Raw genomic sequence first — 25,373 nt, 5'->3', positions numbered from 1 at the left:
GCTTGCCTCGCGCGATATCCAGGTTCCAGGGCCACCGCACTTTCCTCTCCTCTTGGCGCGCCTCTACCGGGCCCCGGAACCCGTATACAAAACACAGGTATGCTCCACCCCGGACCCCCAGACTCCGCGGCTGCCGTCCTATTTATCCTGGTTCCCGGGCCGCTGGAGCGCGGCCTGCCTTTTGCAATCCCGCCCCCCGGCCGGGGTGACGCAAGGCCCGTGAGGCCGAGCGCCTAGGGAGGGCGTGATGACGCCAGGACGCCTCGACCAGGCCCTGGACTGGCGTGCGGGCCAGGTCGTTGCTATAGCAATGAGGAATGTCCACTTGCCCTGCCGAGGAAGTCGGTACCCCTGAGATCTGAGTGGGGAGTGGGGAGTGGGGAGGAGCTCGAGGCCCCGAGGGCTCCGCGCTGTTTCTTCGGCGGCCTGCCGGCTAAGCAGGTGCGCTTCAGGAGACCGGAAGGGCAAGAGGGGCAGTCTGTGAGGGAAGCGGTTTCCGTGGGTCCCACTGCCCGCAACGGGTGCCACGGACCCAATCCTCGGGGCTCAGAGCCCCAGGCATCCTCCTGCACCTTACCGTCCCGAAGCGCTTTACAGTGCACAGTCCGCAAGGCCTCGACCTTCGAGCCAACCCCCGAAGGAAGCAATTGCAGGTATTACTAGCTCCTGGTTGAAAAGGATGACCTTGAGGGCCCAGGAGGGACTTTACTCGTTAGGGAGGGCCACCTGAGGGTCCTCTTGGGTTCTCTCAGTCTCATTCCCCCCATTGGCCCCACCCCCAGACTCAAAATCAGCTGCACCCCTTGTAGGCTAACTTGGAGTGAACAAAACCAAGGCGTTTTACTATTTCCTTCCTCCCACCAGGAAGGGGCTACGATTGGAGTATTCTCAGAAATCTAAGAAAAAATTAAAAGAGAGTGAAGTTTTGGTAAAAAATTTAAAGTAAGCCCTTGCTGGTTTGGTTCAGTGGATTCAGCATCGGCCTGCAAACAGGAAGGTTGCTGGTTCTATTCCCAGTCAGGGCACATGCCTGGGTTGCGGGCCAGATCCCCAGTGCTGGGCGTGTGAGAGGCAAACACACGTTAATGTTTCTCTCTCTCCCCTCTCTCTAAAAATAAATAAAATCTTTAAAGAGTAATAAGTTAGTAAAGAGAGGCATTAGTTAAGAAACTGATAATGTTTGCCTGTTGGGAGAGGAATTGGGTGCTTGGAAGAGTGAGGTGAGAAATTTCCCTCACTATCTTTTTAGACTTTTACTCGTCTTTTGTGTCCCTCACTCCCTTACAGCCCAAAATAATTTAACGTGAAAGAATCAGAAAGAAGTATTCTGATGATTTGTGAATGTGTCTACATTTACAAAGTGCTAGGTTTAGGGCTTATGGCGGCTAAACATGCCACTAGGGGCACTGATACCCTGTTCCTCTCCTTCCCTGTCTGAAGAGCTTAACCAGAAGCCCTCCCCTTCCATTTTAATTTTTTAATTAATTAACTTATTTTAGAGAGAGGGAATGAGAGGGAGAGAAACATCAATTGGTTGCCTTCTGTACACACCCCCACCTGGGAATGAACCTGCAACCCAGGCATGTGCCCTGACCCGGAATCAAACCGGTGAACTTTCAGTTTGCAGAACAATGGCCAACCAACTGAGCCACAAGGGCTGGTGCTCCCCTTCAATTTTAGACATTCCCTCTTCCCCGTCTTTGTGGGACTGGGGCCAGAGTTCTTAGCAGGTTCTCGGTTTTGGTGGGCAGGGAGTGACAATTGATGGCCCATTTTTATGGTTAATAATTACTCCTTTATATATCTCTTGTCATAGAAGTAAACAGTCAGAAAAGAAAAAAAGAAAGAGAAACACCCTGACCACTATGGTGGAGATTTAGCAAGTCATTCTACACAGCTATGGAGAGGGAGAAAGTAGCTTGTCCTGTAGCATCAACTACTCATTAGAAACAGAGCAGGGAATAGGATTCCGGTTGTCCCAGTTTGTTGCCCCACCACCTTTTTCCGTAATAAAAAATGCATCTGTCCTTTCTCACATTTCTTACAGAATCTAATGTGATTTGCTACTCGCCTCTTCCATCACTCAGTTAACAAAAATTCTGGGAAACTAGTGTCTGAATTTGAAGTAGTAAGATTCTGATGGTGGGTAATTTCAGGCACTCAAGAGAACTGGTGAGGAAAACACTTCCAAGTGGAGGATTGAAGATCATTTCTAGCAGCTTCTGTTCTGCCTTTATAGCCCCACCCCTGCAGTATACCATATGGGCTAGTGGTCTTCAGGCATTTTTAAAAAATGGACTCCATAAAAGAATTTTAAAGAGCTATATACCCTATTATTCATTTTGATATCTACATTTCTTTTTTTTAAAGATTTTGTTTATTCATTACTACAGAGAGGGGAAGGGAGAGAGAAAGAGAGGGAGAGAAACACTGATGTGTGAGAATCAAAGTTACCTGTTGTACTTGCCCTGGGACCAAAACCACAACCCAGGCATGTGCCCTGACTGGGAATCGAGCTGGTGACCTTTCGGTTCACAGTCTGGCACTCAATCCACTGAGCCACACCAGCCAGGGCATTAACAAGTTTTCTGAATTGAATTGTCATAGTTATTACTAGTATACAACTTACTAAACAACATAAACATATTACATCTTTTTAAACTTATGAAACCTAAAAAGTACAATTTTAATTGAAAATGTATCTCAGTGAGAAATACAGTGCTTCTACTCAATTAGTTCAGGTATTTGTGGATGAATATGACCTAATGGTAATATTCTGCTTTTTTATTTTTATAGACATAAGTGCTAAGAAACCTTGTTTACATAGTAATTGGAAAAGGAAGAGAATTGTTAGAATGACATTCCTCTAGTCTGTGAACTGCTTCCTAATCATATGCCAGCAATCACAAAGTGTCCTTTACCAAACACTCTTATCAAGTTCTATCAATAGACTATTTCTTCAATTTTATTAAAAGCAAAGAATTGGAAACCACCGAACCTGTGAAAGGATTTGTTACCTGTTTTGTTAGAGTCTCACAGTCTTATAAAAATGATTATTATCTTTTATTATTATCTTTCCACTTAGAAGCACCTAGTTGAATCAGATACTGATTTTCATCTTGCCACCACTATTTCTATTATGTCATGCATGCAGGATATTTTTTTTAAAATACTGAAGTGCAGATTTATTTCAGTGTGGAAAATACCTGCCATTTGTGGGATTAGCAGAACCAGTCTTTATTTCAAACCTCTATGGTAGAAATTACCTGTATGGTAATCAGCCAAGTCAGAATTGCTTTCAAGTCAGAATTTAAAGGAAAAAGTTTGACTTTATTCTTCAATTTAAGTAAATATGTTAATATTCTTTTAAAAACATGCTAAAAGTCACTGGAAAATTATTAACTGTGGCTTATAAAATGGGTTACTGAAAGTCATGTTTCAGCCCTGGCTGGTGGGGCTCAGGTGACCAGCCTGCAAACCAAAAGGTCACTGGTTCTGTTCCCAGTCAGGGCACATGCCCAGGTTGCTGCCCAGTTTCCCAGCTGGGGCTAGTGAGATTGATGTATCATGTTTCTCTCCCTCACTTTCTGTCTCTCTTCCCCTCTCTTTAAAAATAAATAAAACCTTAAAAATTGTTTTAAGTTTATTTTAAGAGAGAATGGAAGAAAAGGAGAAAGAGAAGGAGAGAACACCCGTGTGTGAAAGAAACGCTGATTAGTTGCCTCTCACACACCTGCAACCAGGGATCTGGCCCGCAACCCAGGCATGTAGGTTAATATTATAAAAATTGTAAACACGAGATGTTACTGTTTCTCATATAATTTGGAATAGTGCCTATAATGTGTAGCTAAATCCCTTGGTTGTTTATTAAGTGATGAGCAGGACAGAAGGGAGAAGCATGTTCCCCACTTGGCGAATAGGGGGATGTGCTTGTGTGGGACTCTGGTTTTGGCATCGGGGACAATTAAAGAACAACCGTGTATGAACATCAGAAGTGACTCCAGTGATTTTGTTACACTTCATGATCAAACTTTTTTTTTCTGTATTTAATAAAGAACACTGGATTGAGCAGCTAACAAATAATTTCATTTTTTACAAGTAGGAGGTAGAAAATAGTAAATATTATACATAAGAAGACTGATTATAATGGGAATAAGTTTAAATCAAAGGAAAAAACAACCCCTCCCTCTGACTTCCCTGGTTTTTACACACTGGCCATGCATTAAAATTTGGTGGTTAGGGACTTGCCTTTCTTCTGTCAAGTAGGACAAGGACTATGGCAAGAGAGGCCAGCTGGCTCTCAGACGGATTAGTTTTCAGTTGAGCATCTGGAAATTTATTCCCTTAAAACTCTCCTGGGGAAAAAAAATCTCCTCAAATCGATTTCTTTCTGTTTTTACTTTGTTTAATTCTCACCAAAGGACATATTCATTAATTTTAGAAGGAAGAAGGGAGGAGCCAGGGAGGGAGGGAGGGAGAGACAAACACTGTTGTGAGAAACATCAACCTGTTGCCTCCTGTACACACCGAATCAGGAATGAAGTCCACAACCTAGGCGTGTGCCTTGACCGGGAATTGAACCCTCAACCTTTCGGTGTATGGGATGATGCTCCAACCAACTGTGCCACCAGGACGGGGCTCCTCAGCTTGATTTCCTTGCCTAGTTACCCCTTGGGAAGTCTTCATGTACCCCACTGAAAAGAGTATTTGATACAGGCAAACCCATACTCCACTGGCTGTTGTTATCAAGCTGTGATAGCCTGATACACAGTCCCTGGCATGTGCTAGGAGCTCAGTAAATGTGGAATGAATACACTTATTTCCTTTATAGATACTAAAGGGGAAGTTCAGGATTCTGGTACGCCAACACACCATACTTTTGCTCAGGTAGATTTCTTCCTTGTTTCTCTTAAATGGCTAGCTATATCATGTAGATATTAAATCCAATAAAATTCATGTCAGGCAATTATAAAATTGCAACAATTAAGATTTATCTGTCATCAGCCTAGCAATTGGGATTGTAATTTTTCATTTATAAGAGATTGGAGATTGCTCTTTTGTGCCCTAAAGTGATGTGTATTTCAGAATTCTGTTTGCTAAGAATGTACTGCATAAAAAGAACAACCTTCGCTGAGTCTTGATGTAGGCACTTTGCTACAGGTGGGATATCTTAACTAGGGAGGCTACTTGTGGCTTGGCCGGAGTTTGGGAAATGTACTGTGATGAAGAGGAACAATATCCTAAATTTCCCCTATTCCCTAGATTTCCCTCAGGATAATGCTTGATACTGCTTTTAAAAATAGACAAGACAGCCCTGGCTGGTGTAGCTCAGTGGATTGAGCGCGGGCCTGCAAACCAGACAATTGTGGTTCAATTCCCAGTCAGGGCACATGCCTGGGTTGCAGGCAGGTTCCCTGCAGGCCAGTTCCCAGCAGGGGATGCACGAAAGGCAACCATACATTGATGTCTCTCTCCCTCTCCCCTTCCTCTCTAAAGATAAAAAAAAAATAGACAAGACAATTTTAATTCAAATTCTGATACTGTTACAGAAACCAACCCCATCCTCTGGGGTATTTTTTTACCATGGTTCTTTGCCCGCCACCATTGTGTTAGGAACTGTGGCTCTCAGTGCCAGAGTTTGGTAAAAACAAAAGGAACTGTTTATTCAAAAGTCATGCAGGCTTAGAGTAACGGAGGAATGTCGCTGTTAAATCCTACTCCCTTTAAAACACCCACAAACACACACACACTCCTGCCTCCCCTTGGCAAACCAGGCCAGGCAGGGGTACTGCATCTCAGGAGATGAGAACGAGTCCGCAGCTCACTTCATCAGGTCCCTCCCAGTAATCCAAGCTCAGCTGGACAGGTCTCCCACAGTTCCCAGCACCATTAGCTGTGTCTTGGGGAATTCCAGTCTTTAATCCAAAATCAAGTGGCACCTCCTCATGGCCTGCCTGCAAGAGTCCCCCCCCCCCCCCCCGCATGACCTTGCAATAGTCCTGCATTGTCTGCGTCCCACATGGCAACCTGCCTTTTTGTTTAAATCCCAGCCTGGAACCTCTTCCATAACAGAAATGGGGTTATTGATGGAGTCAGAACTCCATCCACCCACAGTCAGCTATACCTGCTAGCACTCCCATATCCTCTGCCTTTCTTGGCTGTCAGTCCAGGCAGGCGTGGCCCTGTGGGGTGGAGAGAACCATCTCCACTTCTCCTGCAGGTGCTGTAACCAGGGGAATCTACTCCAGGTTACATCATGGGTTGAATTCATGCATATCTTCCTGGCTCCACGCAGGCCAGGATAGTCTGCTGTTATCAATATGCAAAGTAACTGCTGCTTTTCTCAGCCTCCAACCTAGGCTTGTGTGGGGCCCTGGGGCCTCTCAGCCTGCACTTGAAAGCTTTTTCCAGCTCTAGGATAAGCTACTGACACAGAGGAAAAGACGCCAGGCTGAGGAGTTTCATTTAGTCTTTTAATAATAATAATAATAATTAAAAACAAGACTATACAAAATCCAAACATTTTTTACAAATTCAGATACATTTTTCCCCAAGTGCAAAATAGTCTATGAACTGCATCACTTACTGTTTATTGTTGATTGTGTAGAAGATGCTTGCAGTATCGGCAGCAGTGGAAGGCATATATAAATACAATATTTTGAGATTTCTTCCGCATGAAAAAAAGCCTCCCACATGATAATGATTAGTCTGAAACTTCAGTTCAGCTCACACAAAAGAACAGTTTTCAGCTTGTCCATACTGTTACAAGTCTGTGTTGTCTAGATAGGCTGATAACAGAACTGGGGATTCTATTCCCTCTAACCATATTTTCTTAAAGGGATCCTAGTCCAAATAATGGCCCAAGGACAGGGTGTGCTACCACTGAGACAGGTTGAATTTAAAAATACCCTTGTGTTGTTTGCATCCACTTTTTTCTTGCTGTGCTTAAGAAATAAGCCAAGCAGCTAACATTATTTCCTGCTTATGGTTATCCTATGTTTCCTTTCCCCTAGTTTGAGCCTCTTATGTTGAGGTTAAGCAGCAAATAGAAAAGCCTGAATGCTCTATCATGTTTTCTGACATTTTGAGATATGACCTCCTAACCCATTTGAGAATCACCTCCATCATGCATATGGAGAATACTTCTTGGATGTAAAAAAGTTTCATTAGGGCCAAAGATGAGGACTGTATTACTGAACCTGAAGCAATACATCTGAGCCTCCACCTTCTCTAACTAAACCAACCCTGGGGAAGTTAGAGCAGTCCCAGCTCAATCAACGTCTGCCCCTGGGGATTTGTAGGACTGGGGCAGGTGGGGGCTCTAGGTCAGGCTCTGGTCAGCTTCCTCCCGACTCTGAGTTCCCTCAGGTCTGGGGAATGGGCCTGGTCTAATAACACAGAATGAGGAGGCAGAGAAGTGAAAGGGATTGCTTGTTGCCGAGGAAAGAAGTACCTTTCTGATGTGCATCACTGGGTGCTCAGAGCCCCTGCAGAAATGGTTTCCCAGACTCAGATCAGGGCAGGCTTTGGACTATGATAAATGAAGCCTCACAGCACTATGACCCTGTAAATACCCATCCTGCAGAGTGGCCTTTGGGCTGATTCAGGAAGGATTCCCATTTATACCATCTTTCCACTTGCTCCTTTTCTGCCTGACTTGTAAAGGCCTAGTCCCTGGACTGTGGAGAGTCCCCTCCAGCCCTGGCCTAGACTAGAGTCCCTGAGTGTTGACTCCTCATTCAGTCCACTTACTCCCTAGTTTGATGCCCCAGGGCTGGCTTCTGCCATAGGTTCAGCAAGCAGTTGCCTGGGTTCTTAATCCCCGACCCACCCCCAAACTTGGAAAACCTAAATTAAACTTGGTGGACACTAGCAGTTCTTCACTGCTCACCAAGATCAGCCTTGCTTGATATCAGTAAGAAGCTTCAAGGTCTATACTTGCCATACTGTGGACATGATTTGCAGGTCCCAGAACCCATAGAATAAGATTGGAGTAAGTGTGTTTGCATCTGTATGGCAAGGCAAAGCCAGACCCTAAAGACACACATTGGGAAGCACTTCAACTGGCTAAGAGATGCAAATTATAGGGAGAGAGGAATCAGTTATCTTAGCTTCTTCTGGTGGAGAAACAGGATGGCCAAAACTGGTTAAAGCAGTTTTCATGGCATTTCCTGAGAAGAATGGATACTTCTATTAAATGACCATTTTCCTGCTTGGAGGCAGCACCCTCCATGATCCAGAGAGGCAAAAGCAGCCAGACACTCCACCCCTAACAGCCAGCTGTTGGCTAACAGATGTCAGGGGATCTGGCTGTGACATTGGTTACCTATGCCCTAAGGCAGTTTTGGCTGGTGAATGCTACTAGCTGGGGAAAGGGTAGGAGGTCAAGCTCTTTTATTTAGTGTTGAGTCTCCTGAGGGAGCAATAGCCTGGGACAGTCACTTAGAAATAAACACTACAAGTCAATTGGTAGCCTGTGATTGAATAACACTATAGCTTTGGGGGAACTAGAAGTAGCAAATGGAAAATAATTTTACAGGCAGCAGTGGATTGTGGGTGGAGTGTGTGCAGGATCTGGGCTTGGGCATGGACTTGATTCTTCTTCCTTTTGAGAAGCAGCACTTCAGGAAGCTACGCTTGCAGTCAACTCTGAGAGGGAATGGCCAAGGTCAGGCAGACAACTTGATGCCTGGGTAACAGTCCAAATCTCAATTTCCTCAGCCTTGCCTCTGGCCTCAGGGCCGAGTCGGCCCCACCCCAGGGGGTTTGTCCTGGTCCTCTGCCAGTGTACACCAGGGAAGACAGGGTGGCGGCAGGGAAGATGGAGGTTTCCCTCCTGGGGTGGAGAATCACTGACCTATTCCACCAGCTTATACAATCATGAGGTCCATGCTGAATCCATGGAGAGGAACAGGGATAGTAGGGTTGTCCCTCTCCTTTCTGCTTCATGAAGTCCCCAGAATTACTGTCCTACACATCAGGTACCTGTGAGCTACAGCCCTGGTTTGCCCACGCTGAGGGCTCAGGAAGTCCAAATGGCCACTGGTTGGAGGGTAGAGAGAGATCAGATGCTCCAGCACTCAAAGTTCGTGAGATTCAAAACCTTTCTTCTTCCACTGCAAACATATACTCTTCTCTCTTGGGAAGCTATAAATAGGGTTGTCCTAATAGAGGAAAAAGGAACAAAAACAAAACCAGGAAACAAAAACCCCTCCCTCTAGACAACACAGACTCAAAAGCGATTGCACTTATTAGATGTGGACAGGGTGGGCGGAAGGCTTGCCAAGTGCACACATGTTCCTCTTGCTGCCCACAGCCTGGGGCCAGAGGTAGTGGCTCAGGGCTGGCTGCAGAGCGGGGTCCTCTTTGGTGGCGCCCACAAGCCATCTGGGGCTACGAGGGAAAGACAACTCTGAGGTAAGGCCCAGGCTGGCTTCCGCTTAGCAGCCGTGCTTCTTTAAGGGCAACATTTAGCAGGGGGACTAGGGCTCCCCCAGGGAGCATGTGGATGGGAGAGAGGGAGTGGCTGGGCCAGAGAAGACAAGAAAAGGGACTAGTGTTTGAGGCTGGCTTCCTGTTCTGTAGCCTAGTCCTTTAGATGATACAATTTCTTTCCTTTTTTTTTTTTCCTTTTCTTGCTGATGTTTTAGAACCTGGTTTCTGTCCTGCAGAGTTAGAGTCTTTCTCCTGGGAGTGAAGCAGCACTTCTACCAAGGTCATGCCTGCTGCTCTTCCTCATTCAGCTGGTGTGCACCAGCCCCGTGGTGTGAGCCTTTTGTAAGCCCTCGTAGATTGGACTTCAGGCAGACATGAGGGGGAAGGAGTGGAGGAGCTGTATAGACAAGGAAGCCAGATGTTTGGGTGGTCCAGGGCTCAAACCACGTGCCCTGGAGGACCAGTGCTAGCAGGAAGCATGTAAGTCAAAGGCTTCTTTGGCAGAACCCTGGGCTGTTAGAATCCCCTGGGGGTAGGGCATAGCCAGGGGAGATTTTGGCTCCAGACTAGTAAGGCACAACCCTATAATGGCAGAAGCCCCTCTTCCCCCTCCCCACGCCTCAACAGACCCACTTTTTAGGCCTCTAGCGCCTTATAAGTGATGGGGTTAGGGATGTGAGATGGTAAAATGGGCAGTGTGGCTGGGGAGGAGAGTGGGTACTGTCCCTTCACCCCCAGGGGGAACAGAGCCAGGACTGAAAGGCTTTTCCAGGGAATGTGTGGGAAAAGGAGAGACAGGAGAGAGGGAAAGAGAAAGAAAGGCAGAGAGACGAGGAAAGGAAACTAGAGAGGCAGAAAGGGAGAGTTCTTGGTCTATATAGTGATTTTTTTTCTCTGAAAACAGAGGAGAGAGTTCCTCATCCAAGGGTGGGGGCTGTCGGCTCTGAGGGCTAAGGAGTGTGGGGTCTTCAAAACCTGGGTCTTGGGCGGGCATAGGGGTACTATTTGTAGGGCCTCAGGAAGCTGGAAACTTTGGAGCGGAGCAGCTTAATGAAGGATTTTGGCAGCATCTCCTTGTGCTTCTCTGTGTACTTGAAATAGTTCTGGGGGTGAGCCAGCACCTCAAAGAAGGCCTTGATGAGCTTCTTGTCCTGCAGAGGATGGCAGGTGGCAATGTCAGCATCAGTGATGGGAAAGAGGAACCCCAGCCTCAACTCGGCAGCAGCCCCTCTTGATGCCTGATGGGCATACTCGGAGGTGCACTGGATTCCCATCCCCAGTACCCGTTCCTCTAGAATTCTGCAGCTCAGCCCGTGGCAGCCCTGTCCTTCCACTGCTCAGGTCCCGGTCCTGGGAGCCACCCTTGACTCCTTTTCTGCTCACACCCACGGCAAATCCTGTTGATTCTACCTTCCAAACCTATCTGGGTCCGACCACTCTTCGCTGCCTCCGCAGCCGGCAGCCTATCCGAGGCACCATCCTTTCTTACTTGGACTACTGCAATAGCCTCCTACCTGATCTCCACACTTCTGCCCACCCTGTCTTTCTATCGGTGGTTCTCCCCTGTACCAGCCATGGTGACATTTTAAATTTTTTAAAAAATATTTTATTTATCTATTTTTAGAGAGAGGGGAAGGGAAGGAGAAAGACAGGGAGAGAAACATCAGTGTGTGGTTGCCACTCAGAGGCCCCCTCCTGGGGACCAGGCCCGCAACCCAGGCATGTGCCCTAGGTTGGGAATCGAACCACCAACCCTTTGGTTTGCAGGCCCATGCTCAATTTACTGAGCTACACCAGCCAGGGCTTAAAAAATTTTAATTAGGTCATGTTCTTTACCCATTTAAAACACTTCTCTGGTACTTTTCATAAAGCCAAGTCCCTTACATGGCCCATAGGCTGAGTGTGATCTGTGCCCTGTCCTCTCTGCCATCCCTTCCCGGCTCTTCCTTATTCTGCGGAGCCACACTGGCCTTCCCGAGGCTCTCGAACGTGCCACACCACTCGAGTGCTCCTTAGCTGCAATCGCTCCTCTCCCCATTGTCCAACAGGGAGTCCTTCACCTCATTCAGGGCTCTTCTCAGAGGCCTTCCCTGACCACCCGGTCCGAAACGGCAGCAATGCCGTGTGCGCCTGCTTGGTGTCGGGCGCTGTGCACCAGGACTCACTTCTGGCTTCCAGGCTAGTGTTCGTTCCTTTGCATCGGCAATTTTCAAAGTGAGAGCTGGGGCTTCCAGCCTCTCTTCCTCATTCTATCAAAGGGCTCTGCTACTTTATGCATTGGAGTTCCTTAACACATTTGAAATAAGGGTTCAGATGCTTTAAAGAATGTTTAAAAAGCACTGCTGAAATCGTGTTCTTTGCATTTTCAAGTTCTGAGGAGATCTATGTCATCATGTCCCTCGTTTGTAAAAAAAATGTTCTATTTATTTATTTATTTATAGGGGAAGGAAAGGAGAAAGAGAGGGAGCAAAACATCGATGTGAGAGAAACATCGACCCTTTACCTCTCCTACACACCCTGACCAGGGACTGGGCCCACACCCCAGGCATGTGCCCTGACCAGGAATCAAACCAGTGACCTTTTGTTCAGCTCAACCAACTGAGCCACACCAGTCAGGGCTCCTATCCCTTCCTTTGATGATAATACAAAAATTAGTAACCATAGAGACAAATCTTTTTTTATCCTCACCTGAGGATATGTTTATTGATGTTAGAGGGGGAGCATGGAGAGAGGGAGTGCAAGAGAGAGTGAGAGACAGAGAGAAACATCGATATGAGAGAGAAACACTGATTGGCTGCTTCCTGCGCACGCCTGATTGGGGATCGAACCTGCAACCTAGGTATGTACCCTGACCAGGGATCAAAACTGCAACCTTTTGGTGCATAGGACAAGGCTCCAACCAACTGAGCCACTTGGCCAGGGCAGAGACAAACTTTTTAATATATATGTATTTTTTAATTTATTTGTTTTTAGAGAGAGAGAGAAGGAAGAAAGAGAGGGAAAGAAACATCAATGTGAGAGAGAAACATCAATCAGTCGCCTCTCATTATACTCCCTGTTCAGGGACCAAACCCACACCCCCCGCAGCCATGTGCCCCAACTGGGGTTTGGACTGGAGACCTTTTGCTTTGCAGGACAACATTCAACCAACTGAGCCACACCAGCCAGGGCAAGACAGACCTTTTTTAAATTAATAATTTATGAAGGACTGTGACTAGGACTATAGTTTCTTAAGTAAAATTTTCCTCAAACTGGGATCCACAAGACCCAGGTCTAGTCCTTTCTTCAATGTTGGAAACATTTATTTTCCTTTAAAAGAGGTCTATACTGAATTAACTCTGAGAAACACTCTGCTGATCTGCGTTTCTGTGGGGGCTCAGGAAGGTGTAAGGGAAGGAAGGGACTTACACAAAAGCATCTTTCTATACTGCATTTCCCCTGTATTTTTTGATGGAAGAGGTAGGGGAAATTTCACCTCCTCAGCTTTCTGTTCTCTTCCCCACAACGTGTGGGTGATGCCACATACAGTCAAGACGGGCTTACGCTCAAATCCCAGCTTTGCCTCTGGGCAACTTCTGTAATTCCCTGCGCCTCAGGTTTCTCATCCGTAAAGTGGGAATGGTGAAAGTACCTAATTCATAGAGCTGTTGTATATTATCGAATGAGAATACTCATGTAAGCATGTGGCCTATTGGCTGCACGTTGTTACACGTTCATGAAATGTTGGCTATCGTGTATATTCACTTGCCTTTAAAATCTCTTGGTGGTTTTCAGACGCATAGAGCCGGCCATCGCGCACAATGTCCTCTACCAGTTGCTCATAGTCCTCTGCAAAGTCAACCACGGGAAGAAGCTCAGGGGTGGGAACTGCACCTGTTCCGCTTGCTGCCCCTCCAGACCCGTGAGCCTCCCGTTTCTCACCCACCTCCCTGGCTCTCCTGCCCTTGCTCACCGTCGTAGGTGACATAGGGGATCTGGAAGCCACGTGCACTGTTGGCCTCGCTGGTCTTGAAGTTGATCCAGAGCTTCCTGGAGCGGGCTGTAAAGGCGATGGGGCGCTCGTACGTCTGGCAGGTCTCATAGGTGGTAATGGAGGATGGGGAGGCTGGGAAGGCAAGCAGCTAGTCAAGAGAGCAGCAAGGCAGGCCGCCCAAGCCGCCCTGGAATGAGGGCCGTGGGAGAGAGGGTCATGCCGACAGGCTGTCCCCTGGGCATGCACCGCCCCACCCCACCCTCCACATACACACCCAGTCTCCCACCAGCCTGGACTCACTCCACAACCCTATCTGACAGCCAGGCACTCACATGGTGAATGATGTCTGACATTTAAATGAACGGAACAGCAAAAACTCTCAAACAGGAAAGTGGCACATCTAACACTACTGGAGTTCTAGCCCCAGGGCTGGCTTTAACTCTGCTCTCCACAGGATGGGCGGCATCATCGCTGTGTCCCTCCGTTAGCGCTCCCCCTCCCAAGGCCTCCCTCGCCACTGCCCCAGTCCTTCCTGTACCAGTTTCCTCTCTCCCCCTCCCAGCCGGATTTGGACCGCCCTTCCCTGGTCCAGCTCTGCAGCCACCCACAGTTCTTTCTCATGACGAGGACGTCCCCACACTCGTCCTCAGATGGCAGGAAGATCTCGGGTACCACGATAAGGATCTTGCGCTTGGGTGGGGGGTTGATGTTCCAGACGCACTCCACGCCAGCTGGGTAGTTGCCTGGGTAGTTGGGGGACTCGATATAGCCGGTGAACTCACCCAGCTCCCCACCACACTGACGATCTGCAGCCAAGCACCAGTGGACAGGGCAAGAAAGAGAGGGAAATCAGTGGGGTATGGGTGGAGAAACTGAAGGGTTCTGAGTGGAAATCAGACACCTCATCTGTTCTCCACGTTCTGGGGCCACCATCCCTCCTGCCCTTTTAGTACCTTCTCATCTCCCCTCACCTGTCTTTGCCTCCCCATTACCTGTCTCCAGGGAGAAGATGCTACAGGGCCCAGCCCAGCAAACGGTCTGGAGACTGACTGAGTTGGGGGGAGAGGGAGGGTGAGCCTTTCCTGCCCATCTCCTTCTCAGCCCTGCTCCCTGGTGGCTGACTTCCTCTGCCCTGCTTCTCCCTATGCCCACGTCCCTCAGGCCTCTCTACCCATTTTCTGTAGCCGGCCTGCCACATACTCTTGCACTGGGCCACGCTGGTGGAGCCATCAAAGTCAGTGCTGGTGTTTCCTGGACAGCGGGTGCAGAAGTTCTGACGGAAGTCGGGCTGATAGGACCCCATGGCACAGCGGATGCAGCGATGGATACTGGTGTTGTAGTAGTGCCCAGGGGAGCATTGGACTGCAGGAGGGGGAGAGGTGGGCACTAAGGCGGCAGGCACGTGGGAGTTCTGGGGTGTGGGATGGGCAGGATACGTTCATCCTGGACACCAAAGCTCCTTCCAAAGTCCAGCCTTTCCTAGTCATGCCAGACCTTAAGGCCAGGGGAAAGCAAACTCGACAGAGCGGTTGCCACAGTGCCAACCCTTCTTTCCCACGCATGGAGCAGTGCTGAGCCTGTACAGACACTGTGTATAGGGTTGAGGGGAAAGTGCCGCCAGCTCTCTGAAGCAGAGGGGTAATCAGCATGACTGTTTATTTATTTAAATTTTTATTGATTGATTTTTAGACGGAAAAGAGAGGAAAAAAACACTGATTTGTTGCTCTGCTTATTCATGCATTCGTTGGTAAGTGCCCTGACTGGGGATGGAACCCACAGCCTTGGCATACGAGGACGATGCTCCAACCGACTGAGCTGCCCAGCTAGGGCCTTGGCACTGTTATTAGTCCCCAACTCCCAGGCTTATGGCTTTCGGCAGGTCAGGATGGGTCCTATAAGCAAAGTGTTGGTAGTGGCAGCTGGGCCTTTCTTGGTTCAGGGAAGATGACGGTGCAACAGACCTGGGTCTACTCTGGGGACCAGGAGGGTGCCCTAGTGGGGTGAGTAGCCCACTCACCTTTGGTATCACAGTCTTGGAAGGAGATGGCCCCCTCGTGCTTGGTGGTGAGGCCCCCGCCACAAGGAAAGCACAGAGTCCGTCCTGCTTCGGGTTGGTAGGTGCCACGTGGACATGGCTGGCAGGGCTTGAACCCATCTACAGAGTGTTGGCCAGGTGAGCACTGACCTGCAATGAACCAAGGGCCCAACTCTGATGGGGATGGTCCTGGTCATCCCTTTGGGGTCACCCAGTATCAGGGAACAGAGGCACACAAACAGGATATTGACTAGGAGAGTGGCCTGGAGCCTGGGCCTGCCCTTGGGCAATCCCATGGCCATGGGCGTCCCAGTGCCCACCCTACCCCACTGTGCATTGTTTGTTCCCCTGGCACCTGCACACGTGGTGATGTTGGTGGCTCCAAGAGGCCCCTGGGCATCACTCCCAGGGCAAAGGTCGCAGGAGAGCTGCCCTTCTCTCTCCTGGAAGGTGCCCGCTGGGCATGGCACACACTGCTCCGTCTGGCCGTGGTAATACGTCCCCTGCGGGCAGCTGACTGAGGGAGAGTCGGCCGCGCTAGCCACCCACCCCACCCCCTATTTCCCACCACCCAGGCCTGGGACTCCCCTTCCCACTTCCCCAGATTTAAGCAGAATCTCTTTGGAAACAGACAAAATCCTGCTCAGAAGAATCAGAGGCCAAAGCCATGTGCAGGAGGACTGGTGGTGCCACCTGTCTTCTAGATTGCAGCCTGGGGCCAAGGAGCAGAGGATGATGGGCGGGAGGGTCTTGGCTGCCTCACAATTTGAGAGATGCAACCGAGGCCATAAAGTATTCTGCTCTGAGCCAGGCCCAAGCCAGGCCTTTCCCACTCCCATACTCTCCTATATCCCAGCAAGCTCCCTTACCACACTTGGCCCCAGTGCGGTGCTGCCCGGGCCTACAGGTCTCCACCAGCTCGGCTCGCTCTCCAGCTGCAGGGCCCGGTTTGTGGGCCAGCTCATAATCAAGGCCTGCCAAGCGCAGGAGGAAGCGGTCCTGGTTGATGGACTTTCTAAGCATCTTCAGGGACCCTTTCAGCCGTCGTTCCATCCGCTGTCGGAGGCAGGGCAGCCCACAGCCAGCTGGTAGCAGATGGTGGTGTGAAGTCAGAGGAGAGAAAGTGGCTGTCAGCAGGAGGGAACTGAAGCCAGGAGCTAGAGGTGAGAGGGACTGGCTCCTGGGCGTGGCCTTAGGCAGGGTCTGCCCTGAGCACAGGTCCCACCCCTCCCCCCTGCTGCTGAGACCTGTGGTTTCCCTGTTTCTGCCCACGCCCCCTTCCTGCCCTCTTTCCAGCAGTGCTCCCAGGCCTACCTGTGGTTTCTTCGGCTCTGACCTCTGCCTCCAGTTCCAGGGTGAGCCGAGTGACTTCCTTGCCTGGAGGGGTCCGGGCCCTCCGGCCCTTGCCCTTCCGAGAGGAGTCACATTTGAGGTGGATGAAGGTGACCTGGCAGTCAGAGCAGGGGGCACCACCTGGGGGAAAGGCCTTGTCAACCCCAGGGCACCCACTGGGGACAAGAAGTTCTCACTTCCAGCTCTCACTCTTTTACCCAGATCTCTGACTGCAACTATCTCAATGCTCTTTGAGTCTCGGATGCTAATTAATTGGTGTGGAGAACACCCTGGAACCTCCTTGAGCTCTATTCCTACAATCTGCTTTTGCCCCTGCTCTTTCTAGAGTTCAAGGTACTAGTGGGGTTTTTGAGATCTCACTAAGCAGAAGAGCTGAGGGCTGGGAAGGGTTTGGTGGGCAGACAGCCTACTAGAGTGGGGTCCCCAGTCCAAACCTGGCCCCAGGATTCTGCCGGCCTCCTCCATTTTGCCTTTGTTTCGCAGGTGCAAACGGCATTTGGCGTCCTTGATCTTGAAGGAGGCCCGCTGTTTAACCGACAGCACTGCAGCCTCTAGAGAGATGGCAGAAGCTCAGCGCAGCCGGGGGGCCCTGTGAGGGTGAGGGCTGCTGCAGAGGGTGTTGAGAAGCTGGGCAGTAAGCCAGGGGCTTGGCTGGAGGAGAGGGATTACAAAAGCCGAGGCAATCAGATAGTAGGGGAAGAGGGAGCAAGGCGGCAGGGCTGAAGAATTACAGAGCAAAGAAGGGATCCAGAAAAAAGTGAGGCCAAGGGAGTTACTGAAGAAGAGAAATGGGGGTCAGTAAGCAAGAGTAGGGTGGGAACTGGCCTCTGGGCCGGCGCTCACCATGGCAGTGGTTGGAGTTTGTGCTGTTCCCGGTGTGGCCAGCTCGGGCGGGAATGGCCCTGGGGCTGGGGGTGCCACAGCTCACCGTGAAGCCATTTTCAGACTCTGAGAGAAGGGGGCTGTCACAGCTCTGACCTGGTCCCCACAACCCTCACTGGTTGGATGTCGATAAGGGAAGCAGAGGAGCTGTCTTCCCTCCCCCACCAGCCCTCTGGTAACTTCTACATACCTGGCAAAAACCGGGCCCGGGAGGGGCAGGTCAAGGCACAGGTGTCCTTCTTGCCAGACCGGTTGCAGCTGAGCATGGCTCTCGAGGCACCAGGACCGCTTGGACACTTCACCGGCTCTGCGGAGGGGAGAGGAGCCTCAGTAGGAGAGGGCCTTCCACTCCGGCCTTTCCCTCAGCCGGTTAATTTGGAGGAACAGAATTAGTTACATGCAGAACCGTAATTGTACAGAACCTGATAAAGGGATTAGAGGGTTATCTACAGGAAACTTCATGTCTCTAATGCAAACAGCTACATTCTTCGCCCCCTACTACCTCATGCTTTCCTCAATGTGGACCGCCTCACTTTCCAGGATCTCTGGAACTACAGTTCCAGATGAGGCCAGCAGAGGGTGCTGCCCACCTGTGCAATCCTTGCCATTCCAGTGCAGCCGGCCCTGGCCTGCGGGGCAGGTACATTGGTAGCTGCCAGGAGTGTTGATGCAGGCGAAGCGGCAACCTCCCTGGTTGATGCTGCACTCATCCACATCTGGGGGAAGGAGCAGGGAGACACAGACAAACAAATGGTGGGGGAGGAGAAGAAGCCAGGGAGTGGGCAGTGAGCAAGGACCTTTGGTTAGAGTTCCAGGCACTTCAAGATGACTTACTACGACTGTCCAGACAAGAGCTCAAACCTAAGACCTCCTTCCCATATCTTGGCCTGAGCTGCTGGGCTTTTAAAGGCTTCTGCCCCTATCTACTAGTGGGGGAGTCATTTTGGAGCTGAGGACAGGGGTCAAGGGAAAGTGATCAGGATGGGGGACAGACATTCCAGAGGCAGGATGCTATCTTTTCCTGAGACCTGATTCCCAGTTGTCTTAATTCCTTCCATTTCATCATGATGGACGCAGACATGGCACGTGTACCTGGGGACTGCCCACAGCCACAAGCCAACTTAGGGGCTTGTTCAGTTGAAGGGTGTGGAGGTGAGAGGGACCGGTGGCTGAGGGTCCAGATTTGCTGCCTTACCCCCACAGTGGGTGACACCGTACAGCAGGTAGCCGTGATGGCAGAGGCACTGGAAACTGCCCGGCGTGTTAACACACATGTGGTCACAGGTTCGGTCAAAGGAACACTCGTCTATATCTGGAAAAGCAAAGGTTCAAGCCACGAAATCTGTCTTGGGGCACTTGACCCTGGGATCCTGGGACCCTGCTCCGGTGAAGAGGAGGGTGAGAGGCCATGGCTGTCCCCTTCAATGGGAAGTCCCTATTCGTGGCCCAGCCCCAGGATCAGCGATTCAGCAAGGCCTACCCATCCCCCCTGCTGCCTCCACTCAGAGTCCTTGGAATCAGGAACTACAAGATCTGATGCCTACAGATCAGGGCCACCCTGTGTGGTTACGTCAGACCCTGCCGAGGATACGAATGGGGGTGGAACCCATCTCTCCGTCCCAGGCAAGCCATGTGCGCCCGTGTGGAGCTGGGCCACCAGGGAGAAGGCATAGGTTTGTTAACTGGCAGCACTGACGCTGCTTATGGAAACGCTCCGCAGTGTCTACTGACTTTCTCAGACTGGCGGTTGAAGCTCTCCTACCCCAAGAGCCTCTCCAAGGCTTTCCCCTTGGCCAAAGTCTACTCACCCTGGCAGTTCCTCTCATTGATGAGAAGCTTATAGCCCTTCTTGCAGCTGCACTCAAAGCTGCCCACTGTGTTGCGGCAAATGTGGTCACAGCCACCATTGTTCAAGCGACACTCGTCTATGTCTGGGTAAGCAGGACAAAGTAGGGAAAATCAGAGGTAATAAATACTGAAGGCTGGGGACAAACCCCTCGCTCCCTCCCAGACTGAATCAGGAGAGTCCTGAGCCTGCCCCTTCTGACTATCTCCCTCTCCCCAGCTCTTTCTTCCCTATTCAGGGTGGGCCTGGGCCACTAGTGACACCTCCTCAGGCTGAGTCCTCTTTGAAGAGGACAGATGGGAACCAGAGGCGGCCCTCAGGGAGTTGCCTGGAGCAGGAAGTGGGGGGCATCTGACCGACAGGGCTAGCCCACGCCCTTCACTCTGCTGCTGGTGGCCCCTCCCAGAAGGGCTGGTGGGTAGGGTGTGTTCTTTTCCTGACACCGCCCCCTGCACACCTGTCACAGGAGCTCAGTGGGGCGCTTGAGGAGGTGGCACAGCTAGGTAGAGATTTGAAGGGGCAACAGCTCTTTAGAGAGAAGCCAGTAAGGCTGGGCAGCAGGTGGGGGAGGGGTGGGGACCCGGCAGGGGCTGGGCTGGGAGAGATCTGGAGAGACTCACGCCTGAGGCAGCTTTCAGCACTAGGAAGGGAAGGGGGTGGGGGTGAGCAGCTTCCTTCCTGAGGTCAAGTTCCCCAAGCTGGTGGCAGACAGGACCCAGGCTATTCACCCCTACTTGGGGGAGGGGGCAGAGAGGGCAGCCTTCTGCTTCCCTCTTAGCATACCTGTCAGCAGTCCTTCCCAGCAGGAAACCTCTCAACTCTGGCTGTCTGACCTGCTGCCCCAGCCCTCCCCCGTCCTCTCTGCCAGCTGTCGGGCCAAAAGACACAAAGAATGAGCCCAGACCTCCTCCCAGGCCCTACTCCTTGTGACCAAGGAACACAGCCCCGATGAATCATTATTTTCAGCATGGCTTCCCTTTCCCCCAACTTTTCCCATAGACCTGGCTAATTAAAGGAGGGGGACAGGAGGGACAATGTGGGAAATTATACTACAATCACAGCTAACACAAGGTGGCCATCATTTGTCAGGCCCTGTTCTAAGTACTTTATTTAAATGTATATATAACTCATTTAATCCTTACAACATTCTGCAAGCACCATCATGCTGGTGAAACTGAGGCACAGAAATACTAAGTAACTCGCCCCGGACCACGTAGTGAATAAGAGGCAAGCGGGGATGGGAGCCCCCGCGCCAGGCCCCAGCGCCCGTGTTCCCAACTGCTGCCCTTTCCTCCCTCTGACCAGCACAGCGTTTTCCCAGGGAAGGTCCAAGGACTGTGGGGTAAGAAGGTTATGGAACACACTTGTGATGCACACACACGGCTCAACTCTCCTCCCAGACCCAGGGACAAATGCAAAGGGCACGTCCATTAACCGAGAGGGCTGGGGTACCTGGGGGATGGGAATGAGAGTAGGGAAACAAGGTCGTGTGGGGCAGGGGGCCCTAGGACCTGGCTAGACTTTGGTGCCCCCTGCAATGCGACGGGGAAGGTGGACAGGAGACCAGCCTTACTTATGACCTCAGTTCTTTATAATCAAGGTAGTCTCCAGGGGGTGCAGGAGGTTTGGGCCCGTAATAGGGGCCCCATGTCGGATCCCCCCTCCGCCCCTTACTCTTACGCACTTGTCCTCTGAAAGCCCTTACCTTTGCAGGTCTTCCTGTCTGGCTGCAGCATGAAGCCCACAGGGCAGCTGCAGTGGACACCCGTCGCTGCGTCGTGGCACTTACTGTCGCAGCCCCCGTTGTTGACAGCACAGGTCTCTATTTAGGAGGGAGGTAGGGGTGGTAACCAGCTTATCCGCCTGGCCTGGAGGAGCCCCAAACTCTAGGGTGATGGACAGCGCAGAGGCCGGAGGGAAGAGGGAAGGCCTCGGCTGCCTCCCTGTGCTTCAGAAGGAGCATTAAGCGGAGGCTCCCAGCCCCCTTCCCCTCACAAGTGCAGCCAAGCAGTCCACGTCCCTGCCCCCTACTTGATTGAAACAAGGTGGACAGCGGTGAGGCAGGTACAAGCCAGAGCTGTCAGGCAGGAATGTGCTGAAGGGGTGGAGGAGGTGGGGAGGGGAGGGCGCAAGGAGGGACGGGAGCAACTGCCACCAGGGAGTAAGAAGGGACAGACAGGAGTTTCCTCCTCTTTCAACAGACTATCGCTTTAGTGGGTGGGGCTCACGGTGGCACAATCGTGGGAAGAGTGAGTCTGGTGGTTCCTAAGACAGCTGATGGCCACCAGTTCGCTCCCCCTTTCCCTGCCCAGCCATCTTCAGAAAGACCACCGGGCCCACGACTGACGCTCGTCCTCAGGAGCCGGCACCCGGTCAGGGCCCAGCCCTTCCAGGCCGCCTCCAGCTCCTCACAAGCCTTCCCTGCACTACCAGCTGCAGACGGGCCTGCGTTTTGGGGTCTCACTTTCCTAATGGGGAGGGGGAGAGGGAGCAAAAGAGGAAGAGTCAGAGGAGAAAGGGCGAAAGAAGGCAGGTCGGACAGTCGAGAACCTCGGAGCTGTTTCTCCCACTGCCTCTTCTGACTGGTAGAGTCTTCCTTTGCTGAAAGGCCAGAGTAGGGGTGTATGGATGGGTCGCTCCCCCTATTTTCTGAGAAAAGCAGGTTTAGCAGCAGAGGAGTGTCAGGTGAGCCCAGGGGTAAAGCCACCAGCTCAAACAGTGCAAGGCCGCGCCACAGGGACCGTGAAGGAGATGAGAACCCCCTCTGCGGCCCAGAATTCTCCCACCAGAGAGAGCAAATCCCAAGCCTCCACAAGGGACCAGAGGAGAGTGTTTCTCAGAATTGGGAACTGAATGAGAAAGGCACCATGTTTGAATGAGAGAGCACTACCATCTTTGACTCCTAAAACTTCGGCCCAACCCTGTCACTGAGGAGACCAGCAAAGGCAGGGAATCAAAAGGCCAACTCTGCCTGTGGGTGCCTGGTCATGCCCTGACCCCTCAAACGCTCAGGTTTGGGAGCAGCCACAGTGGGACCTCCGATGCACCACTCCCACCTGAGCCTCTCCTGAGGTTCCCCGAGATCATGGGAGGAACCCTTGAGTTCAGGCCCCAAACTCTGCCAACCTCCAAGGATGCTCTTAGCATAAAAAGCGGTCCCCCAGCCCTGGAGCAGGCAAAGGGGAACGGATGCTACGCCAAGTCACCGTCGATTCCGAGGGATCCAGGACAGGGAGTAGCAGAGCTGGCACAGTGTCCGTCCCAGGTCAGGGCAGAACACTGGGCGTAGCTGTCCAACCCCCTGGGACAGCTGTGGGCCGGGCGGGGGCGGCAGGATGGCATGGCCTCAGCCCTCTGCTCTTCATGTCAGGGCATTAAAATCACAGTCACTCTGTGCTGACTCTGCGTCAGGAGCTCACTAGCTGCTCATGCACTGCCTCTGTCACCAGGGCAGCCCTAGGGAGCACTCTCCTCCCCATCTTACAGGGGAGCAGGCTGAGGGTCAGAGAGGAGAGCAGCTTGCCTGAGGTCGCAGGGCCAGGGGTGGCAGAGCCAAGCCCACACCTCCCGCTCTGCACCGTCCCTCCCAGTGGGAGAGGAAGGCGAGCGAGGCTGGAGCTGTGAGCTATTATGGGTCAGGAGCCCCAAGAGGGGCAGCATCCAGCCCTACCCACCCCTACCTCAGGTGGTTCAGTGGGTGCGGTGGGTAAGATAGGGCCGCTGGGTCTTCAGCCATGTGGAAAGCAGAGGAAGGGAGGGGACAGACGGTTGGGCAGGGGTGAAGTGTTAGAAGGTGAGTGAGGGAGAAGGTGGAAGGAAGGGACAAGAAAGGAAGGAGAGAAAGGAAGTGACAGGATCGAAGAGAGACGAACCAACGTGAAGGCTCCTGGGCCAGCCCTGGGGCTCCGGAGACACTCTGCGGGCCCAGCGCCAAGGCCGCCAGGGAAGCCCTGCTCACAGGCTGGCGCCCAGTCAGGCCGGCCCGGTGGGCATGCGGTTAGTGGGAGCCCCGGCGGGTTAGCCCTTCCCCTAGCAAGCCAGTGAGAGCAAGCGGAGAGAGCAGACATATTTACCATTAGAAACGGCCTGAGGGGGGACGTGCTGCTCTAGCCGCCTTTCCCCTGTTTGACATCGTAAAAAAGCTGTTTAGATGCTGGGCAGGAGCCGCTGAGGCCCACCGAGCCCAGCCCCGCCCCGCCCCCTCCACCCTGCAGGCCCAAACCACTGTCCCATAGGATGAGCCCCGAGACTCCAAGACTTGACTCCCCAGCCTTCTGCTGCCTGAATACCTCAAGGAGGCTGGATCCCCACCAAGTGACTAATGGGAAAGTCTCGGAGGGGCAGTCACGGCCCGGCACCACACGGCATGCCCAAAGGCAGGGCTGGGAACCCAGTCCCGTGTCTTACAAGCTGCCAGACCCCGAAGGGCGCCCACCGCCTGCTGCACGGCCCCGCCCTCGGTCTCCCCACTGAGTCTGAGTGGCCTGATGGCCCCGAACAGTGAGGTTTCTGCCCACCAGGGCTGGGGGGAAAAACGAGATGCGGAGCCAGGTAAAGTAAGTTCTACTGGAGAAGAGGGAGAGGAGCTCAGGGTGAACACGGCCGTGGGCCTCAGGGCAGCCTCGCCTGCTCCTTCCGCCTCACCTGGCCGTGGCCTGGAAGGCAGAATGAGTCTTGCATTAGGGAAGAGCTCAAGCTTAACAGGGGAATTGTCAAAAGCAGCCGTGCCCAGGACCATCTTCTGAGAGGGGTCTCCCACCCGGGGCCCCCAGCTCTGTCCCGACACATGCAGCTTCCCCCTGGAGACAGCATGCGGTTTCCTCAGGGAGACGGGTGGCGTCAGTGGATCCAGGGGACGGGCGCAGGTTTGGAAAGCAGAATTAGATTCATGAGGGAAAAATGAGAGGAGCTGGAACGATCAGCCTACAGAAGGCAACAGGAAGACCTAAAAATGCTCCAAGGTCTGTGAAGAGTTAGTTCAGAGGGAAACACGCAGTGGGCGGGGTTTTCGTTGGAGAACTTTCAGAACTGTGCGTGCAGGTCTCTGCAGCAGGCAGCTGAGGGCACCATCTGCTCCCCTGCCCCTGTGCCTGGGCAAAGGCTGGTGCTGTCTGCAGAGACAGGGTGGGTCTCTGGGGTGACACGGGGGACGGTCTGGTTCACAAGCTGAGTGTCGTGACCTGATGTCACACTTCCCCGTCCCCAGCATGCTGTAGCCACGACAGGAACTGCCATCCACGAGTCCTGTGCCCGTAGAAGCAGCTCACCCCTGCCTGGCTAACTCTTCCCTTTCATTCCTACTTTTCCAGGGGCTCACTGGTCCCATCACCACAAAAGACTTAAAGACTTAGGGAATCAGGAATCAAACTTAAGGAATTAAGTTCATCAAATGTACCTAAAGATGCGTGAGGTAAGGCTTAGGAATTCAGGAAAGGGGTCCAGGTGTTCAGAAGGCCCCACAGCAGGGCAGGAGGGATGGAAGGCAGGAGCTGGTGAGGAAGTGAAGCCCGGGGCAGAGCTGAGAGGGAGCCCACTGGGACGTGGAGGTGAGAGGAGGAAATGGGGAGGGAAGGGGGAGAAAGCAGGCAGGGGAAGGAGATACCGGGAGTCAGGAAATCCCATCTGCCAGCTCAGGGCTGGCTGTGCAGGAGACAGCACTCTGTCCGACCCTCAGTTCCGGTGGGGCGGTGGGCTGCGACGGCTGCTGTCTCACCACACTGGTCAACCAGAGCCTCCGTCCAGGCTTCACCCTGCATTGCCCCGCTCCCCGCCCCGTTCTCAGCCACAGCCTGGGCCCACAAGTGCCTCTGCCAGTCACTCCCCGTTTGGCAACACTTCACCCTGGACAA

General features: G+C 52.1%; 1 protein-coding gene and 1 long non-coding RNA gene across 5 annotated transcripts in view; one reads left to right on the top strand and one right to left on the bottom strand.

Annotated features, from left to right (window-relative positions):
* Positions 1 to 9,345: 9,345 nt before the first annotated feature.
* LOC128628023 (uncharacterized) lies at positions 9,346 to 17,235 on the top strand. Of its 2 annotated transcripts, XR_008392340.1 has the most exons (4): positions 9,346 to 9,417; positions 13,210 to 14,787; positions 15,098 to 16,606; positions 16,998 to 17,235. It is a non-coding gene; the product is annotated as an uncharacterized LOC128628023 (long non-coding RNA). The 2 variants fall into 2 exon arrangements; XR_008392338.1 differs by having other exon boundaries at positions 13,210 to 16,606.
* SCUBE3 (signal peptide, CUB domain and EGF like domain containing 3) overlaps positions 9,411 to 25,373 on the bottom strand; it is a 35,213-nt gene continuing 19,250 nt past the window's right edge. Inside the window, exons 7-23 of one of the 3 annotated variants that reach the window (XM_037144331.2) lie at positions 23,598 to 23,645; positions 21,230 to 21,346; positions 19,487 to 19,609; positions 18,874 to 18,990; positions 18,269 to 18,394; positions 17,869 to 17,985; positions 17,640 to 17,744; positions 17,231 to 17,347; positions 16,758 to 16,916; positions 16,313 to 16,528; positions 15,799 to 15,960; positions 15,426 to 15,593; positions 14,609 to 14,770; positions 14,017 to 14,214; positions 13,388 to 13,540; positions 13,184 to 13,263; positions 9,411 to 10,586 (exon numbers count right to left, since the gene is read on the bottom strand). In XM_037144331.2, the coding sequence (XP_037000226.2) occupies positions 10,437 to 10,586; positions 13,184 to 13,263; positions 13,388 to 13,540; positions 14,017 to 14,214; positions 14,609 to 14,770; positions 15,426 to 15,593; positions 15,799 to 15,960; positions 16,313 to 16,528; positions 16,758 to 16,916; positions 17,231 to 17,347; positions 17,640 to 17,744; positions 17,869 to 17,985; positions 18,269 to 18,394; positions 18,874 to 18,990; positions 19,487 to 19,609; positions 21,230 to 21,346; positions 23,598 to 23,645 (2,318 nt within the window). In that variant the 3' untranslated portion in view covers positions 9,411 to 10,436. The remainder of the gene's footprint in view (positions 10,587 to 13,183; positions 13,264 to 13,387; positions 13,541 to 14,016; positions 14,215 to 14,608; positions 14,771 to 15,425; positions 15,594 to 15,798; positions 15,961 to 16,312; positions 16,529 to 16,757; positions 16,917 to 17,230; positions 17,348 to 17,639; positions 17,745 to 17,868; positions 17,986 to 18,268; positions 18,395 to 18,873; positions 18,991 to 19,486; positions 19,610 to 21,229; positions 21,347 to 23,597; positions 23,646 to 25,373) is intronic. The other 2 variants (XM_037144333.2, XM_037144332.2) reach the window with 2 other exon arrangements.

This window comes from Artibeus jamaicensis, unplaced genomic scaffold (genome assembly GCF_021234435.1).
Source record: "Artibeus jamaicensis isolate MK-2021 breed Jamaican fruit bat unplaced genomic scaffold, CSHL_Jam_final contig_1539, whole genome shotgun sequence".
Taxonomy (NCBI): Eukaryota; Metazoa; Chordata; class Mammalia; order Chiroptera; family Phyllostomidae; genus Artibeus; species Artibeus jamaicensis.
Note: the sequence above shows the minus strand (reverse complement) of the source record. Positions and strands in the feature narration are given on the sequence as shown.